The sequence below is a fragment of the Bubalus bubalis genome, chromosome 4 (assembly GCF_019923935.1).
Source record: "Bubalus bubalis isolate 160015118507 breed Murrah chromosome 4, NDDB_SH_1, whole genome shotgun sequence".
NCBI classification, from domain to species: Eukaryota; Metazoa; Chordata; class Mammalia; order Artiodactyla; family Bovidae; genus Bubalus; species Bubalus bubalis.
In genome coordinates this window covers 45098043-45118520 of record NC_059160.1, presented here as the reverse complement: position 1 = coordinate 45118520, position 20478 = coordinate 45098043, and the positions used below count along the sequence as shown (strand labels likewise).

The 20478-nt window shown below is 45.9% G+C and overlaps 1 protein-coding gene across 5 annotated transcripts in view; it reads left to right on the top strand.

Annotated features, from left to right (window-relative positions):
- The window catches only part of LOC102409729 (apolipoprotein L2), a 40747-nt gene that overhangs the window by 4465 nt on the left and 15804 nt on the right, over positions 1–20478 (top strand). Inside the window, exons 1-3 of one of the 5 annotated variants that reach the window (XM_045165351.1) lie at positions 7783–8590; positions 19702–19803; positions 19927–20035. In XM_045165351.1, the coding sequence (XP_045021286.1) occupies positions 20005–20035 (31 nt within the window). In that variant the 5' untranslated portion in view covers positions 7783–8590; positions 19702–19803; positions 19927–20004. Of the gene's footprint in view, positions 1–3364; positions 3430–7782; positions 8591–18926; positions 19804–19926; positions 20036–20478 lie in introns of those variants that run through there. The other 4 variants (XM_045165352.1, XM_045165349.1, XM_044941359.2 and 1 more) reach the window with 4 other exon arrangements.

The following is a 20478-nucleotide window of genomic DNA, read 5'->3' as shown; positions in this document are numbered from 1 at the left end:
ATAGAACTGACTCAAATGTATTCTTTTTAATGGCTGAGTAATACTGCATTAAGTATATGTACCACAGCTTTCTTATCCATTCATCTGCTGATGGACATCTAGGTTGCTTCCATGTCCTGGCTATTATAAACAGCGCTGCAATGAACATTGGGGTATACGTGTCTCTTTCAATTCTGGTTTCCTCGGTGTGTATGCCCAGCAGTGGGATTGCTGGGTCATAAGGCAGTTCTATTTCCAGTTTTTTAAGGAATCTCCACACTGTTCTCCATAGTGACTATACTAGTTTGCATTCCCACCAACAGTGTAAGAGGGTTCCCTCTTCTCTACACCCTCTCCAGCATTTATTGCTTGTAGACTTTTGGATAGCAGCCATTCTGACTGGCGTGAAATGGTACCTCATTGTGGTTTTGATTTGCGTTTCTCTGATAATGAGTGATGTTGAGCATCTTTTCATGTGTTTGTTAGCCATCTGTATGTCTTCTTTGGAGAAATGTCTATTTAGTTCTTTGGCCCATTTTTTGATTGGGTCGTTTATTTTTCTGGAATTGAGCTGCAGGAGTTGCTTGTATATTTTTGAGATTAGTTGTTTGTCAGTTGCTTCATTTGCTATTATTTTCTCCCATTCTGAAGGCTGTCTTTTCACCTTGCTTATAGTTTCCTTTGTTGTGCAGAAGCTTTTAAGTTTAATTAGATCCCATTTGTTTATTTTTGCTTTTATTTCCAATATTCTGGGAGGTGGGTCATAGAGGATCCTACTGTAATGTATGTCGGAGAGTGTTTTGTCTATGTTCTCCTCTAAGATTTTTATAGTTTCTGGTCTTATGTTTAGATCTTTAATCCATTTTGAGTTTATTTTTGTGTATGGTGTTAGAAAGTGTTCTAGTTTCATTCTTTTACAAGTGGTTGACCAGTTTTCCCAGCACCACTTTTTAAAGGGATTGTCTTTTCTCCACTGTATATTCTTGCCTCCTTTTTCAAAGATAAGGTGCCCATAGGTGTGTGAGTTTATCTCTGGGCTTTCTATTTTGTTCCATTGATCTATATTTCTGTCTTTGTGCCAGTACCATACTGCCAAGATCCTTTCTTATGGCTCTAGGGTTACTTATCCACAAAAAGCAATGAACTACTGATACTCGCAGCCCATTGGGTGAATCTCAAGAGAAGTTTGCTGAGTGAATTTAAAAAGATCTGTCTTGGGACTTGCCTGGGGGTCCAGTGGTTAAGACTCTGCACTTCCTCTGCCAGAGCCACAGGTTTGATCCTGCGTGCCACATGGCACAACTGAAAAATAAAAGTAAAAAATGCAACGGCCAGTCTTAAAGGGTTACATGCTACATGATTCCACTTATAAAATATTCACAAAATGCCAAAATTCTAGGAATGGAGAACAGATCAGTGGTTGCCCAGAGTTAGGGAAGGCCCAGAAAGAAGTGACCCCAGAGGATCAGCACAGGGAGTTCCTTCATGGGCACAGAACACTCTGTATATCAGTTTTCATGATGGTTAAATGAATCTGCACATATGATACAATGTGGTAGGACCATCTCTTACGGGGTCCAGCCCCAGTGGATCCAGGAAATTCGAAGCGGGTCGGCGTCGGTGAGGATCAGGAAACAATTGCTTAATTAAACGTTAATTAAGGATATAAAGAGTGGTTAAATAAGGATAGCTCAGTGAGGAAATTCAGTGGAGAAAAGAGGCTGAATAACTTGGTTTACGTGGAAAGCTAATAAAATTCCAAGGCTAGAAATTTACATCACCTATGTAGGCCGCAGGCGCCCTCCCGTTCTCCCGAAGGAGAGGAGACACTAAGGCCTCCCCGGTCAGATCTTAGAAGCCCAGGCAAAATTAGTAGGCTTGACGAGTCTCCACGCTCCAATTCAGCCAGAAGGTGAGAGAAAAAATGACATGGGGAGACCAAGTTTCGGTGAACAAGGCCTGCACTTTATTTTCCAAAGTAGTTTTTATACCTTAAGTTGTGCATAGAGGATAATGGGGGAAGGGGTAGAGTCAGCAGTAAGCCAGGCTTTCTTCCTGCAAACTTATATGCAAAAGTTTAGGTGATTTACATCATCTTCTGGCCTAGAGGCCTGTTACCATTTTAAGACCCTTTCTTCAGAAAACTTATTTTTCTCTAAAGGTGATCAGTCAGGCTCCACCCTTCAAAAGCATTAGATAAAGTTGCATTCCTATAAGGCAAAGGTGTGGTAGGCTATAACAAGAAAAGAATTAACTCAAGGGTCCAAGGTTACAAACATTAAAGCTACTACTTACATTCTATACACCAATTATATTAATCAATACACTGCCAGGGACACAGTAGGTAAGGGATATGGAAACTTAGCAGCAAACATTGGCCCAACAAGTGAAAAACCCTTCACCAATACAATTTCTAACCAATCTTTTAACTGCTCAAAGGAATCTGTATTCAGACAATTTAGAACATCTCATGCCTCTCACGGTTGTGAACTAAAACACTCTTGTCACGCCCAGGAACTTTATTAACTGGAGCTGTAAGTTAACTCTTTTTCAGAGAGAGAGATGGTGGTGGGGGACAGCCCCCCGTAAAGTCAGAGGTGTAGGTGAGAGCACAAAGCAGAAAGTAGGCAGACTCTGGTTTTGGGGGTAGATGCTCGAGAATTTCCAGGGGGACTCCTGAGGCTCAATCCCGCCTTTGCGTATGCCGAACCTCCTTCCTCATGACCTTTGCCTCGGGCGGAGTTCCTCACGCTGGCTCCCGGCACATCTCAAAGACATAAAAATGAGAACATGCAAAAACTGGTAGAATTTGAGTACAATCTATATTCTGCTGCTGCTGCTGCTGCTGCTGCTAACTCGCTTCAGTCGTGTCCGACTCTGTGCGACCCATTGGACTACAGCCTACCAGGCTTCTCCGTCCATGAGATTCTCCAGGCAAGAACACTGAAGTGGGTTGCCATTTCCTTCTCCAATACATGAAAGTGGAAAGTGAAAGTGAAGTCGCTCAGTCGTGTCTGACTCTTAGCGACCCCATGGACTGCAGCCTACCAGGCCCCTCTATCCATGGGATTTTCCGGGCAACAGTACTGGAGTGGGGTGCCATCTATATTCTAGTTAGTTGTATTTTGATAGTGACTGCAATTATATAAAATATCACCACTGCAGGAAAATTGGGTAAAGGGTACACAGGACCTCTCTGTAGCAATTTTACAACTGTGTGATTTTGTCTGTGAGTCTATACTTATTATTTTTTTAGTCTCTGATTCAAGAGTTGAATTGTGGAGGTAAGGATCGTTGGATAAATGAAGGGGAAGGGAGGCCAGCTTTGTGACCTTGGAAAATGAATGAATGAATCTTCTAAGTCTGCTTTCTTATCCACGCACAGGAATGATGAGAATGGCAGACAACTCAGGGAGGTTTTGAAAGAGGAAAGGAGATGATGTCGACATGGTGAGCCCAGAAAACAGCACTTCCTGTTGACTGAGCACCTACTGTTCACCAAGCCCAGTCCCTGCCTTGTCTCACTCATCCTCTCAGTGACTCTACAGGTTACTCACTCTTTCTATGAGCAAGGAAACCAAGTCACAGCAAAACCTGGGGTAGCCTAAAAGGGCTGCGTGATGGCAAATTCTCTCCCTACTCACAGAAGATGCGGAGTCATGGACGCAGCCGAATGGGGCCCAGAGGCTCTGTGACAAAAGAGTTCAGGCAGCTTTCCCCCTGAGGTGGGGCTGTTTCAGGAGCGAGTTAACACTTGGGGCCCATTGCAGTGGGTCTCCATGGGCCCAGTCGGACCCGTCTCCCAGTGCCCACTAGGGCCTCTGGCAGCTGGGCTCACGTCTTAGGCCAAGTGGTATTTGACGTTGTGACTCATCTCAAGCTATTGTGGAAGAAAATTACATTTTTAGACTATTCAAGGATTTAAAGATTTCTCTTCCTCTAAGGAAATGGCATAATTCAGAAAGCAAACCAAAACAAGAGGCAGGGAGACCCGCCCAGATTCCCCACTTGAGGGGCAAGTCTGAACCTTAGTTTTCCCTTGTGACTCAGGGATAATAAATGTTGTCATCAGAAGGCTGTGGTAGCTTACACAACAATGTGTGTGAAAGTGCTTTGCAGATTGTAAAGGGTTCAGGTGCTGCTATGTTTCCCGATAAAGGGTTGGCTTTTTAACAATTCATTTAAAATTTTTAAAATCATCAAATTTACCATTTTAGCCATTTTTACAATTTTTATTTGTTCACATATTTGATTATTCACTTGGCTGGGTTCTCCTTGCTTTGATGTGCATGTTCAGTCCCATCCGACTCTTTGTGACCCCATGGACTGTAGCCTACCAGGCTCCTCTGTCCATGGGATGTTCCAGGCAAAAATACTGGAGTGGGTTGCCATTCCTTGCTTGCAGCGGGCTTTCTCTAGTTGTGGCATGCAGGGCCTACTGTTTGTTATGGTGCTTGGGCTTCTCATTGCGATGGCTTCTGTTGCAGAGCACAGGCTGTAGACACGTGTGACTCATGCACTCTAGAGCACGGGCTCAGTAGTTGTGGCACCCGGGCTTAGTGGCTCCCCAGTGTGTGGAATCTTCTTGGACCAGGGATTGAACTTGAATCCCCTGCATTAGCAGGAGGAGTCTTATCTGCACCACCAGGGAAGTCTTAGTTTAGCCATTGCTAAGTGTAGAGTTCAGCGGTGTTAAGGACACCCACAGTCAGTTCAGTTCAGTTCAGTCGATCAGTCGTGTCCAACTCTTTGCGACCCCATGAATCGCAGCACGCCAGGCCTCCCTGTCCATCACCAACTCCCGGAGTTCATCCAGACTCACGTCCATCAAGTCAGTGATGCCATCCAGCCACTCATCCTCTGTCGTCCCCTTCTCCTCCTGCCCCCAATCCCTCCTAGCATCAGAGTCTTTTCCAATGAGTCAACTCTTCGCACGAGGTGGCCAAAGTACTGGAGTTTCAGCTTTAGTATCATTCCTTCCAAAGAAATCTCAGGGCTGATCTCCTTCAGAATGGACTGGTTGGATCTCCTTGCAGTCCAAGGGACTCTCAAGAGTCTTCTCCAACACCACAGTTCAAAAGCATCAATTCTTCAGCGCTCAGCCTTTTTCACAGTCCAACTCTCACATCCATACATGACCACAGGAAAAACCATAGCCTTGACTAGCTGGACCTTTGTTGGCACCTTTGTAGGACACCCACACTGTCATGCAATTAGCATCACCCTCCATTCACAGAATGTTTTACATCAAAAGTGAAACTCTGTCCCCATTAAACAGTAACACCCCACTCTCCCTCCCTTCCACCTCTGACAGGCACCTCTGAATCCTTGGTCTTTGTGAATTTGACTCCTCTCAGGACCTTATTTGAGTAGAGTCATACAGTGTTTGTCCTTTTGTGACAAACTTTTTTTCCCCTTTGACTGTGGTGAAAGGGCGTGCTAAATCCTCACCTTGATTTGAGTCTGCAGCCCCTTTGGTGGCTCTACCGTGAGCTGGTGTTTATCGAGTCCAGGAATGTCCAGTGTCCATTCTGCATCAGAAGACCTTTATGATAACCTGCCCATCACTTAAATGGATGTTTAACTGAGTTCTTCTTCTCACTGTGGTTTTGCTTGGCTGTCAAACTAAAGTCATGCTAGTGAAAGAGAGAAGAGTTTATTGGGGAAAGAAATGACAGAAAAAGAACTTTAAACTAGAAATGATATTTGCAAGTGGCAAATCTCAAACTTGGTTGGAATCTTGGCTCCTCCCCTGAGTTGCTGGAAGAAATCCACCGCCTCGCCCCTCCCCTCTTATTTGCAAAATCCGATCAGACTCCTGGCCTATGTTCCAGCGTGATTGTAAGACCAAACCGTAGTGTGTGGCCCTCATGGGTGACACCCATCACTCCTCTGTGTCTCCTTCTAAGGCTGGGGGAGGTGACCACGATGACACAGGGACATTTCCTGGGGTGAAGCGGCCCAGATGGAAGGTCAGGCAGGCCTTCCTGGTGAGGGGGACTCCAGCCCCACTGCAGTTCCTTCTGCTTGGGGCAAAGCAAAAAAGTCCACCAGCAGTCCAGCTGCACGACTCTCGGGCGCTGGGACCTTTACTTCTCAGTTTCTTTATCTGAGAAATGGAGCTGACTCTTCCTAGAGCTGATGTGAGAGTAAAACAGGCAAGGTGTGGACAGTGCCTGCACAGAGTGGGGGACACGTGCGGCCCTCCATACACCTCAGCTCTTTGCTGAATATCCAAACAGGAATTAAGACTGGCTTTCTGTTGTAGACTTTCTGAGTTGCCAGGTCACTAGCCTTCCTCCATTTGGAGAAAAGAGGCCTGTAGTCAAGTGCAAATAAGTCAGGGAACAAAGAGCAACGTGCTCTCAGCCCTTTGCATGAACTTGGCATCCATCCAGATGGCCTTGACTACCAAGGCTGAAAAAGGTCAGTTTTCATTCGAATCCCAAAGAAAGGCAATGCCAAAGAATGCTCAAACTCCCACACAATTGCACTCATCTCACACGCTACTAAAGTAATGCTCAAAATTCTCCAAGCCAGGCTTCAGCAATATGTGAACCATGAACTTCCTGATGTTCAAGCTGGTTTTAGAAAAGGCAGAGGAACCAGAGATCAAATTGCCAACATCTGCTGGATCATGGAAAAAGCAAGAGAGTTCCAGAAAAACATCTATTTCTGCTTTCTTGACTATGCCAAAGCCTTTGAATGTGTGGATCACAATAAACTGTGGAAAATTCTGAAAGAGATGGGAATACCAGACCACCTGATCTGCCTCTTGAGAAATTTGTATGCAGGTCAGGAAGCAACAGTTAGAACTGGACATGGAACAACAGACTGGTTCCAAAGAGGAAAAGGAGTACGTCCAGGCTGTATATTGTCACCCTGCTTATTTAACTTACATGCAGAGTACATCATGAGAAACGCTGAACTGGAAGAAACACAAGCTGGAATCAAGACTGCCGGGAGAAATATCAATAACCTCAGATATGCAGATGACACCACCCTTATGGCAGAAAGTGAAGAGGAACTCAAAAGCCTCTTGATGAAAGTGAAAGAGGAGAGTGAAAAAGTTGGCTTAAAGCTCAACATTCAGAAAACGAAGATCATGGCATCTGGTCCCATCACTTCATGGGAAATAGATGGGGAAACAGTGGAAACAGTGTCAGACTTTATTTTTGGGGGCTCCAAAATCACTGCAGATGGTGACTACAGCCATGAAATTAAAAGACGCTTACTCCTTGGAAGGAAAGTTATGACCAACCTAGATGGCATATTCAAAAGCAGAGACATTACTTTGCCAACAAAGGTCCATCTAGTCGAGGCTATGGTTTTTCCTGTGGTCATGTATGGATGTGAGAGTTGGACTTTGAAGAAAGCTAAGTGCCAAAGAATTGATGCTTTTGAACTGTGGTATTGGAGAAGACTCTTGAGAGTCCCTTGGACTGCAAGGAGATCCAACCAGTCCATTCTGAAGGAGATCAGCCCTGGGATTGCTTTGGAAGGAATGATGCTAAAGCTGAAGCTCCAGTACTTTGGCCACCTCGTGCGAAGAGTTGACTCACTGGAAAACACTCTGATGCTGGGAGGGACTGGGGGCAGGAGGAGAAGGGGACGACAGAGGATGAGATGGCTGGATGGCATCACTGACTTGATGGACGTGAGTCTGGGTGAACTCCGGGAGTTGGTGAAGGGCAGGGAGGCCTGGTATGCTGCGATTCATGGGGTCGCAAAGAGTTGGACACGACTGATCGACTGAACTGAACTGAACTGAACCAAGGCTGGGCTTCCTCAGGCGAGTTGCCTGAGGTACTAGTGCCTGAAGATAGTAGTATTGTCGCTGTCAGCAGGGTTCAATCTAGAGGGACTTGATCAAAAAGGTGGGTATGGGGTGTGGACAGAGTGGCTGAGGGGTGGACTTGGGCCCCTCTCCCAGGTACCCTGTGAGAAGAGCTGGGGACCGTGGACTCTGCAGGGAAGGATCCTGGAGGGCTTCTCAGAGGAGATGATAACAAATTTGGGGTTTCTAGGAAGTATGATTTTTCTAGGCGGTAGGAGTAAATGTCCCTGGCAGAAGGAACTGCATGAACAAATGCCTAGAACCCACATAGGTGTGGCCCTCAGGAGCAGCAATATGACCAGTATGCGGTGAGCAGCTGGTATGTTCCGGGAGACTGTGCCAAGTGATTCTGGCACAAAGGTAAATAAGGCAGGCAGGCTGGTGAGTAGGTGGAAAGGGTGGAAGTAGCCAGAAAGAAGTTCATAGAGTGGGGGAGTGATTGACCAAAGGTTTCACAGTCAATTGGTGGCAGGTCTTCCATCGTGAAGCTTGAGACAGGGTGGACCGTGCCCAGAAGGACCTGCATGTCGGGACTGTTTTTCTAAAAGCATCAGCAGGGAGGGTGAGAATAGCCCAGGGCGGGGCCGGGTGTGCAGGGTGTTTGTTTGACCTGAGCCACTCAGAGATGAGGGTTTCACTTTCCCTTTCAGTTCTCCAGGTATATCTGGGCCCAGAGGTCCTGTGTCATTATTGCAGAGTCAAAAAGCTGGTAGCTGCTTTGCATAGCTGAGAACAACTGGATCTTGTTTACATTCAGCCAGAGAAGATTCCTGGGTAAGCAGGCAGGGTAGGACCCCCCGCCCCCCAACTCCCCATCCTCAGGATGACGGTCTGCTGATGGTCACTAATTGACAGAAGAAGGGAAAATGGAAGCTCAGAGAGGTGAGGTCATGGCCAACATGGTGGGTTAAGCAGGAGCAGAGCCTGGTTGTGGAGGCAGGTGAGCCTGATGGCTTCCTCCCACCCCTTGGGGCCCCTAAACAGTGCAGAGGGAGGGTGACACCTGCTCAGATGGGCTCAGCTCAGGATGTGGACTTCTGAGACATGAGCAGTGACCCCAGAAGGAAGGTGAGTGTTGGGGGTGAGTGTTGGGAAATTTGGAGGAAGCAGAGGGGGTGAAGGAGGGCAGGGAGGTCAGAACCCTTCCTCCTTGTGGCCTGGCCACCTTGATGTTTCCCCCAGGGTGCTGTGCTGAGGCCAGTGGGGCAAAGGATTTCTTTTGAGATATAAGGAAGCCAGGTTTCATCACCTACCCTTTGACCCCTGCTTCCTAAATGCCTGCTCAGAGCCAGGCCCTGGGGGGAAACTGAGGCCTGGAGAAGGACAGGACAGCAAACGGGGAGACGCAGGGCACTGTCTTTGTGTGCTCAATGGGCCTCAGCTCAGGATGTAGGTCATGGGTGGCCCTGTATAGGGAAGATGGCCCAGCAGACAAAATGAGAAGGGCTCACTGCACGATGCCCACATTAAGATCCTGGCTTTGCCATCTTAAAATAAAAACCCCAACAGTAGACAGGTCAGTATAACAGGAGGGACATGAGCTTAGATCTATGTGTTTTACAGGCAGAAACAATCCTAGAAACTTCTGGTTTATTAAAACTACAGTATTCCTCTCACATACCCATGTCAGAAGCACTGGTCTTGGCCTTGTCTCTGCCCACCGAGAGCTGTGTGACCCTGGGCAAGTCAGCTCCTCGGGAATCGTTTGCTCAGATCTCGTATTCAACTTTTAAAAAGCTGATTTCAGTCTTTTCATGTGGAGTTTAGGCTGTGTGTTATGGATGCTCACCTTTGTGTACAGGAAATAATGCAAAAAGTGTCTGCTGCTCTCCCATTGTATTCTGGCCTGCTTTATGGTGTCCATGGCAATATTTAATTTTTAAGAGGTCATATAAATCAGACTTTTCTTTATGGCTCTGGGATTTGTGTCTTAATGAGAAAGGTTTCCTCAAATCAACATTATTTCTAACATTTTTTTTTTCCCAGTACCTTTGTAGTTTTTTTCTTTCTGGTTTACATTTAGATCCCTTTTGGAGTCACTGATTGATTGATTAGAATCTTTTTGTTTCTTCCTCTTCCTCCTTCCCCTCCTCCTTCCTCCTTCCCTCCTTGATATTTTCCTTCTTTGTCTTCTCATTCAAAAGAACATATTTAATGGGTAATTTCACAGTCACAAATGAACACACCCTTTTATGTGCCTTCAAAAGAGCATTCATTGCAATCAGGATATGACTCCTCCCTCCTCCCCTCACAAAGTTTTAGACAGCAGTTAGGGAACAGAGAGCAGAGGCTGGAGAGAGCTGGGCTGCACACCCAGACCTGGCCCAGACACCCTGTGGGAGGAGAGACTTTGGAATGTCCAGCTCAAGGCTCAGGCCAGTATCAGATTTTAGATAAGACCCATATTTCCCCCCAATTCTCTCTTCCTCTTTCTCCTCCTATAAAAATATCATGGCTGGAGTAAGGAGACATGAGGAAATACAGGTGTCTCCTGCTACCTGAAAGTACAGTGTTCCTACAAAAGCTTTTCTAAACCAAGATGGCGTAGGGAATAGACCATGTAGGCCTCACTACACAGAGTGATCTTTTGGAAAGCAAGGGATGCCCATATATGGAAACACTCAGAAATCTGATAGTGCTATCTGTCAGAAAGGGCCTTTCATCAAGACAGACAAGGAAAACAAATAGAATTACTGCCCCACAGGTAAAACAAGAGCTGTGCTGTGTCTTTGAGAAGCTGGTTGTTTCACATCATTGTAACAGGTCCCACACCTTGTATTTCAGCCAGGCTGTGCCCAGGAGGGTGGAGGGAGCCCCAGAGGCCCTGGAGCAGGAGGAGCAGCAGAGAAGAGACTAGGCCCCTGCCTGGTGCTGGGAGCTAAAGAAACTCCACACAAATAGACCCACAGGCAGGAAAGTGCAAGATTCCAGGGGGCCCTAGAGAGGAACTGGGGGAGACAGCCGGGGGAGGAGGATTTGGAGCTGGGCCTCCAAGGTCAGGTAACATTTCACCTGGTGAGGCAGGTGGGGAAATGTCTCACCACCTGCAGGGGGAGGGGCAGCCTGAGCGAAGGCCTGGAAGCTGGGGGGAAATCAGAGTCCAGGGAGCTGGGAGTACTCAAGGCCCCTGGATCATGCTCTGAGAAGGCAGGAAGGTGAGGAAGACAGGAGTAGGAGCATCAGGAGGGCCTGGGTACTTTGAACTTGATCTTGCCATAACCGCTCCTTTCCCTGCCTAAGGATGATGCCCTGAAGTCACATGGAGGGAAATGTTTGGTAGAATCTCTGTCTGAGGACTTCCCTGGTGGCTCAGATGGTAAAGCATCTGTCTACAATGCGGGAGACCTGGGTTCGATCCCTGGGTCGGGAAGATCCCCTGGAGAAGGAAATGGCAATCCACTCCAGTACTATTGCCTGGAAAATCCCATGGACAGAGGAGCCTGGTAGGCTACAGTCTATGGGGTTGGAAAGAGTCGGATACGACTGAGCGACTTCACTTTCACTTTCTGTCTGCCCACGGGAAGAGAAGGGCTCTGTGTCCAGCCATGCAGTTGGGCAGGAACGGGCTTCTCTGCAGTCCTCCCTTTTCTCAGAAACAGCCCTTTGGGAAAGGGACCAATCAAAGGCTAACAGAGAAGGACGCTCCAGATAAGAATCCAGCAAAGGGAGCACCATCAGCATTCACAGGCAGCTGAAGCCCCAGACAAGGGTCAGGACCAGGACAAGAATGGGAGGGAAAGACGGAAGGATGAGGTGGAGGGTCCACATGCATTTACAAGTGTTTGGCATCATCCAGATCAGTCCTTTCTGCCCGCACCCTCCTCCTCTCTCCTCCTTGACTCTTGGTCCTTGTGTTTCACAGTTTCAGTTGGCTGCCCTGGCTCCCAGGGACCTGCAGCTTCGAGGCAGAGGAGACAGAGGCCAGCCAGCTCTCCTCTCCCTCCTTCCCTTACAGCAGGAGCCCCCACACCCCTCAGCTGTCTTCCCCTGTGTGTCATTCAGCAGGACAGGGTCATACAGACACCCTTCACCATAGAGCAGCCCAGAAAACACATCCCTGATGTTCAGGCCCTGAGACGAGAGGCAGAAGGGTCCAGGGTGAAGGCGAGTGGCATTGGAGGAGGTAGAATTTCAGGAGAGCAGGTGGGCGTGAGGAGCATTCAAGGCCAAAGGAACATTGTGTGTTAAGATCTAGACTGAAAACAAAAAGCAGCAGCTGGAAATGGAGCAGTCAGGGAATAAGCAGAGCAGGGGTGGCTTGGACAGAGAAAGGAAGCTGCTTGGAAGTGGGCCTGCCTGTGTGAATTCTTTCCCATCCACACAGTCAGTTCCTCCAGCCTCCGCCACCAGGCATACTCCCTAGTGAACAAGCTGATGGTTACTCTTCCTGAAGGGTAACCCTGGCTATTGCAGAGAGAAAGTGTTAGAAACAAAGATGCTAGGATGGGGGCTCAGGTAAGGGGATTTAGGGGAGGTGCTAAGGAAATAGGGCTGCTGTAGATTGGAAGCTGCAGAGTAGGGGACCAGCAAGAATACTGGTTCGGGTTGCCATTTTCTTCTCCAGGGGTTCTTCCCAACCCAGGGACTCAACCCACGTCTCTTGAGTCTTGCGTCTCCTGCATTACCACTGAAAGTGAAAGTCTCTCAGTTGTGTCCAATTCTTTGTGACCCCATGGACTGTAGCCTGCCAAGCTCCTCGATCCATGGGATTTTCCAGACAAGGATACCGGAGTGGGTTGCCATTCCCTTCTCCAGAGGATCTTCGTGCTTTTTAGCTTTTATGTCTCCCTTTCTGGCCACATTTTCTCTAAAGTCCTCTCATTTAAATATTATTATGAACTCATGGCCTTTCACAGACTCAACCTGGCCCAATGAAACATGTTTATGGTAATCATTATCTTTTTATTTATTATCATCATTATATGTGGGTGCCCCTTTGAGTAGCAGAGATGCCAATCTGTGGAGCTCACCTCCCCTGCAAGGGGTCTTCCTTCCTTTGAGTGGACAGAAGGAAGCTCATGGGTGCACATGTGGGTGGGCAAGATGCTGCTGGACAATGTGTCTGTTTAAAGCCACAGTTCACACTGATTATTCTGGTTTAACCTGTTATCATTTTTACTTTTCTAGAGAAGTTGGTTTCATCAACACGAACATGTCTCCTACACTGACAGTTGTCACAGCAGGAGTCAGGCTTATTTCTTGTTGGCACTTAATTCAACCACCTTCAATCATCTTTAAGGTGGTGGTACTAGAAATCACCCCATTTTGTAGCTTACTGACTGCTATAAAGTGACTGCTGCTGTCTTAGAGTTCAGTTCGGTTCAGTTCAGTTCAGTCACTCAGTCGTGTCCGACTCTTTTCGACCCCATGAATCGCAGCACGTTAGGCCTCCCTGTCCATCACCAACTCCCGAAGTTCACCCAGACTCACATCCATCGAGTCAGTGATGCCATCCAGCCATCTCATCCTCTGTCGTCCCCTTCTCCTCCTGCCCCCAATCCCTCCTAGCATCAGAGTCTTTTCCAATGAGTCAACTCTTCGCATGAGGTGGCCAAAGTACTGGAGCTTCAGCTTTAGCATCATTCCCTCCAAAGCAATCCCAGGGCTGATCTCCTTCAGAATGGACTGGTTGGATCTCCTTGCAGACCAAGGGACTCTCAAGAGTCTTCTCCAACACCACAGTTCAAAAGCATCAATTCTTCGGTGCTCAGCCTTCTTCACAGTCCAACTCTCACATCCATACATGACCACAGGAAAAACCATAGCCTTGACTAGACGGACCTTTGTTGGCAATGTCTCTGCTTTTGAATATGCCATCTAGATTGGTCACAACTTTTCTTCCAAGGAGTAGCGTCTTTTAATTTCATGGCTGCAGTCACCATCTGCAGTGATTTTGGAGCCCAAAACAATAAAGTCTGACACTGTTTCCACTGTTTCCCCATCTATTTCCCATGAAGTGATGGGACCAGATGCCATGATCTTCGTTTTCTGAATGTTGAGCTTTAAGCCAACTTTTTCACTCTCCTCTTTCACTTTCATCAAGAGGCTTTGGAGTTTCTCTTCACTTTCTGCCATAAGGGTGGTGTCATCTGCATATCTGAGGTTATTGATATTTCTCCCGGCAGTCTTGATTCCAGCTTGTGTTTCTTCCAGTCCAGCATTTCTCATGATGTACTCTGCATATACGTTAAATAAGCGGGGTGACAATATACAGCCTTGACGTACTCCTTTTCCTCTTTGGAACCAGTCTGTTGTTCCATGTCCAGTTCTAACTGTTGCTTCCTGACCTGCATACAAATTTCTCAAGAGGCAGATCAGGTGGTCTGGTATTCCCATCTCTTTCAGAATTTTCCACAGTTTATTGTGATCCACACAGTCAAAGGCTTTGGCATAGTCAAGAAAGCAGAAATAGATGTTTTTCTGGAACTCTCTTGCTTTTTCCATGATCCAGCAGATGTTGGCAATTTGATCTCTGGTTCCTCTGCCTTTTCTAAAACCAGCTTGAACATCAGGAAGTTCACGGTTCACATATTGCTGAAGCCTGGCTTGGAGAATTTTGAGCATTACTTTAGTAGCGTGTGAGATGAGTGCAATTGTGTGGGAGTTTGAGCATTCTTTGGCATTGCCTTTCTTTGGGATTGGAATGAAAACTCACCTTTTCCAGTCCTGTGGCCACTGCTGAGGTTTCCAAATTTGCTGGCATGTTGAGTGCAGCACTTTCACAGCATCATCTTTCAGGATTTGAAATAGTTCAACTGGAATTCCATCATCTCCACTAGCTTTGTTCGTAGTGATGCTTTCTAAGGCCCACTTGACTTCACATTCCAGGATGTCTGGCTCTAGGTGAGTGATCACACCATCGTGATTATCTGGGTCGTGACGATCTTTTTTGTACAGTTCTTATGTGTATTCTTGCCACCTCTTCTTAATATCTTCTGCTTCTGTTAGGTCCATACCATTTCTATCCTTTATCGAGCCCATCTTTTCATGAAATGTTCCCTTGGTATCTCTGATTTTCTTGAAGAGATCTCTAGTCTTTCCCATTCTGTTGTTTTCCTCTATTTCTTTGCATTGATCGCTGAAGAAGGCTTTCTTATCTCTTCTTGCTATTCTTTGGAACTCTGCATTCAGATGCTTATATCTTTCCTTTTCTCCTTTGCTTTTTTGCTTCTCTTCTTTTCACAGCTATTTGTAAGGCCTCCTCAGACAGCCATTTTGCTTTTTTGCATTTCTTTTCCACGGGGATGGTCTTGATCCCTGTCTCCTGTACAATGTCACTAACCTCATTCCATAGTTCATCAGGCACTCTATCTATCAGATCTAGGCCCTTAAATCTATTTCTCACTTCCACTGTATAATCATAAGGGATTTGATTTAGGTCATATCTGAATGGTCTAGTGGTTTTCCCTACTTTCTTCAATTTCAGTCTGAATTTGGCAATAAGGAGTTCATGGTCTGAGCCACAGTCAGCTCCTGGCCTTGTTTTTGCTGACTATATAGAGCTTCTCCATCTTTGGCTGCAAAGAATATAATCAATCTGATTTTGGTGTTGACCATCTGGTGATGTCCATGTATAGAGTCTTCTCTTGTGTTGTTGGAAGAGGGTGTTTGTTATGACCAGTGCATTTTCTTGGCAAAACTCTATTAGTCTTTGCCCTGCTTCATTCCATATTCCAAGGCCAAATTTGCCTGTTACTCCAGGTGTTTCTTGACTTCCTACTTTTCCATTCCAGTCCCCTATAATGAAAAGGACATCTTTTTTGGGTGTTAGTTCTAAAAGGTCTTGTAGGTCTTCACAGAACTGTTCAACTTCAGCTTCTTCAGCGTTACTGGTTGGGGCATAGACTTGGATTACTGTGATATTGAATGGTTTGCCTTGCAAATGAACAGAGATCATTCTGTTGTTTTTGAGATTGCATCCAAGTACTGCATTTCGGACTCTTTTGTTGACCATGATGGCTACTCCATTTCTTCTGAGAGATTCCTGCCCGCAGTAGTAGATACAATGGTCATCTGAGTTAAATTCACCCATTCCAGTTCATTTTAGTTCACTGATTCCTAGAATGTCGACATTCATTCTTGCCATCTCTTGTTTGACCACTTCCAGTTTGCCTTGATTCATGGACCTGACATTCCAGGTTCCTATGCAATATTGCTCTTTACAGCATTGGGCCTTGCTTCTATCACCCGTCACATCCACAGCTGGGTATTCTTTTTGCTTTGACTCCATCCCTTAATTCTTTCTGGAGTTATTTCTCCACTGATCTCCAGTAGCATATTGGGCACCTACTGACCTGGGAGTTCCTCTTTCAGCATCCTATCATTTTGCCTTTTCATACTGTTCATGGAGTTCTCAAGGCAAGATATACTGAAGTGGTTTGCCATTCCCTTCTCCAGTGGACCACATTCTGTCAGATCTCTCCACCATGACCCGCCCATCTTGGGTTGCCCCACAGGCATGGCTTAGTTTCATTGAGTTAGACAAGGCTGTGGTCCTAGTGTGATTAGATTGACTAGTTTTCTGTGAGTATGGTTTTAGTGTGTCTGCCCTCTGACACCCTCTTGCAACACCAACCGTCTTACTTGTGTTTCTCTTACCTTGGGCATGGGTATCTCTTCATGGCTGCTCCAGCAAAGCGCAGCGGCTGCTCCTTACCTTGGACGAGGGGTATCTCCTCACCGCCGCCCCTCCTGACCTTCAACGTGGGATAGCTCCTCTAGGCCCTCCTGCGCCTGTGCAGCCACGGCTCCTTGAATGTGGGGTTGGTCCTCTGGGCCGCCGCCCCTGGCCTGGGGCGTAGGGGCATGGGGTAGCTCCTCCTGGCCTCCGCCCCTGACCTCGGACACAGGGTAGCTCCTCTCGGCTGTTCCTGGGCCGTTGCAGCCTGGCACTCTCGGCCACTGCCCCTCACCTCAGACGTGGTGTAACTCCTCTTGGCCACCGCCCTTCGGGCATGGGGTCCTCCCGGCTTCTGCCCCAACAATCCAAATCCTAAGTGCATATGGTTAAAATAGATCAATTTGTACAGAGGGGTCTGCTCATTCCTTCCCAAGGAAAAGCTATGTCTTTAGATAGCTAATCGATGTCTTTAAATGATATTACTACATTGGGAAGTGGAATAGTGTGAGAATGTGTGCTCAGGAGACAGGAACCTGGACTTGGATTCTGGCTCTAGCACTAGCTGTGTGCTTTGAGTAAATTGCTTCACCTCGCTGAGCTTCTGCTTCCTTTTTTACAGGGTCATTGTGAGAACTAAAAGCGAATGAATGCCTACCAAGCACTTGGAATGTTGCCTGGTGCAAAGAGAGAAGTCATCGACCACGATAGCTAATACATATTAGATATTGCATTTTTCTTTTTCATGATTTAAAATTTTTGTTATTATTTATTTCTTACTGGGAGAAATAATGATTTCATTTGTTTGTATACTTTTTCTTATACCTTTCCCCACTCTCTCCTAATATCATTTTTTTATCACTAAGTTTATACCCTCTTTTAGAAAACTTTGTAATTGTAAGCTCTTTGTTTACTCCTTTATTTCTTAAGCCCTCAACCGAAGCCAGGATTTCTTGACTCCCAGTTTTGTAAAATGAAATATTAATCCTCATCCTCCCTTCAGTGCTTCAGCTCCCAACTTGTAGCAGTGTGCCTTAATTTTTATATTGATTAACAAGTAGATTCATTTCTAATGTTTAAATAGTCTTTTATCTTAAAAGATAAAAATCATGAAATAATGAATAGAAATGAAATACCAACTGTAAAATTTTGAGTCACGTATTGTAACTTTCTAAAAGTCTGATGAAGGATGAAAGCTGCTGTGAATGTGGGATGGGACATGGGGGTGGGGGGCTTGTCCCCTGCTCTCCCCTCGGCCTCCCTCTCATCTTGCTCCCTCTGGGGCTCTGCCCAGCAGACCATTCTTCTCTCCTGTGAACGCTCCCTGTTTCTCTCCCTCTACTGCGCTCCTCTTTATTCAGCTATCACTTCTCCATCCAATGAGTCTTCAAACATTTGTTGAAGCCTCTGGTCTCCTGTTGCCCCCATGCTTGTTTTTATTAGCAGCAGAGGGAGGAGAGGGAGGCTATGGGTTCTTGAGCCCAGTGAGAAGCTTGGAATCCAGTCTACCAAGGGCAAGACTTCTGACCTTGTAACATGTAACCTTGTAACATGTAACATGTAACATGACCTTGACCATGTAACATCTGTGAGTCAGCTTCCTTATCTGTAAATACTGATACAATGTACATATCTCAAAGGTTAATGAAATGAAATACGAGTTATCATTGGTAAAGTTTTACAGCAAATAATAATGCAGAGCAAAGACCACAAACACAAGTCACTCTTATCAATAGCTGTTATTATACCTATAAGTATCTTTACTATCATTTAATTCAGGTCTCGGCAGAGGTAGTTAACAAGTGCTCTTAAAAAATGTGGCTAAATATAATCAACATTTGCTGTCTTCCTTCACCTCCCAAGACAATACAATCACAAGAAGAACCAAAATAGTCTCTATATAAATATCTGGGTTTTTTGTTTTATTATCCAAAATTTAATCTTTTATTTAATATTATATATTCTGATTCAATAATAATCTTATGTGTTTACCATGGGTAAAATTTTAAATTAATTTAAAGTATAACTGAATTTATAATAACATTAGGATTTAGCATTTATCAAAGAATGTATGTCATTAATTGAGCTAAACATAAATAGAATTGAAATATATCCCAAAATATCTGGATCTTTTGTTTTAAAAAGTCAACTGAGAATGAATACGTTTGAAAGGATGGGTACTCTCATATATTATGAGTGTGAATGTAAATTGCTATAATTTGTTTGCATAACAGTTTGGCGCTAGGCACAAAAATTTTTTAGGTGTTCATGCCTTCTAATCCGGAGAAGGCAATGGCACCCCACTCCAGTACTCTTGCCTGGAAAATCCCATGGATGGAGGAGCCTGGTGGGCTGCAGTCCATGGGGTCACTAGGAGTTGGAAACGACTGAGCGACTTCACTTTCACTTTTCACTTTCATGCATTGGAGAAGGAAATGGCAACCCACTCCAGTGTTCTTGCCTGGAGAATCCCAGGGATGGGGGAGCCTGGTGGGCTGCCGTCTATGGGGTCACACAGAGTCGGACATGATTGAAGCGACTTAGCAGCAGCAGCAGCCTTCTAATCTAGTGATTATACTTCTAGAAATAGCTTAAGGAAAGTCTCAAATACAGGTGAAGATTTTTACAAAGAGAATGTTCTTTGCACTGTTATTTACATAAAAGAATTAGAAATAGTCTAAAAGTCCACTAGTCAGGGGAGGACAGTAGAAGGGGTAGGGCACCATCAGGGTCCTCAGCCACCCAGGAGAGGGATACAAGAATTGGGGCAGAGTCAGAGGGACTCCAGGTTCTTGTGGGATAAAGGGCCTTGTAGAAGCAAGGAGGGTGCAGACTGTGGGAGCTGTATCATCAGGAACTTTATCAAGGCAGAGACTCAAGCACAGGAGCAAGACATCCTTTTAATTAAGAAGAGTTATTTTCCAATAAGCATACATCCACAATTATATATATATTTTACATTAAAGGGAGTAGAGCATAGTCATCACAAACCTGGGATTTGGATCAGAAACACTTGGGTTCAAGTCCAGGCTCCGGTAGCAACATAAAAACGGGCTGACCTAAGTTTAGGTGAGTTTCAGGAGCCTGCACATCATAGACAATGGACCAATATTAGTTATTACCAATTCATAAGCACAAGTGTTCCCAACCTCACATAATTTCCAGAGTATTCCCTCCCTATCTGTTTTTCTGTCTCTGGTTTTATTGCTTTTATAACTTTGCAGATGGCTGTCTCCTGTCTGATTATCCTCTCCTTGTGCCCCAACAGGAGATCAGGACTTTGAGTTGGCTTGGAGGGAGCTGGTAGGAGGATGACTAACTTTTCTTAACTAGCAGCCAGCAGAGCACAGGAGACAGAGAAACATGCCAGGTTAAGTCCCCAGTGGCATTTGTGGACATCCCAGGGGAAGCTGCCAGAGACCTCGCCCCTCACTGCTCCCTGCAGCCACTGCTCACTATTGATGGAGTCCATAGTCTGTTTTCTCTTCCCCAGGGGTGAAGCATCACCTCCTTCCAGCCCGACCCAGACAAGGAGCTGAAGGAAGATCTCTGAGACCCAGCTGCTGCCATCATGAGCTCAGAAGACCGTAGGAAAAGCTCAGGTAATCAGCTGCCTCGTCTCTAACTGGTTTCTACTTGTGATCCAGAACTGGGGGTGGTGTTGAGAGATTGTTGCTGAGCCGTTAAAGATGCCAGGATTCTTGGCCTCTGGAGGAGAGGAATTCAATCCGGGGCCAGTGATAAGGCTTGATGGCTCAGAGCTTTAGTGTAATACAGATTCATTAAAGTGTAAAAGAGATAGAGAGAGCTTCTGACATAGACATCAGAGAGGGACAGAGAAAGTACCCCCCTGCTGGCCTTTAGCAGGAAGATATACATATACTCACTTCAGTTCAGTTCAGTCACTCAGTCATGTCCGACTCTTTGTGACTCCATGAATCGCAGCACACCTGGCCTCCCTGTCCATCACCAACTCCCGGAGTTCACTCAAACTCATGTACATCGAATCAGTAATGCCATCCACCCATCTCATCCTCTGTCGTCC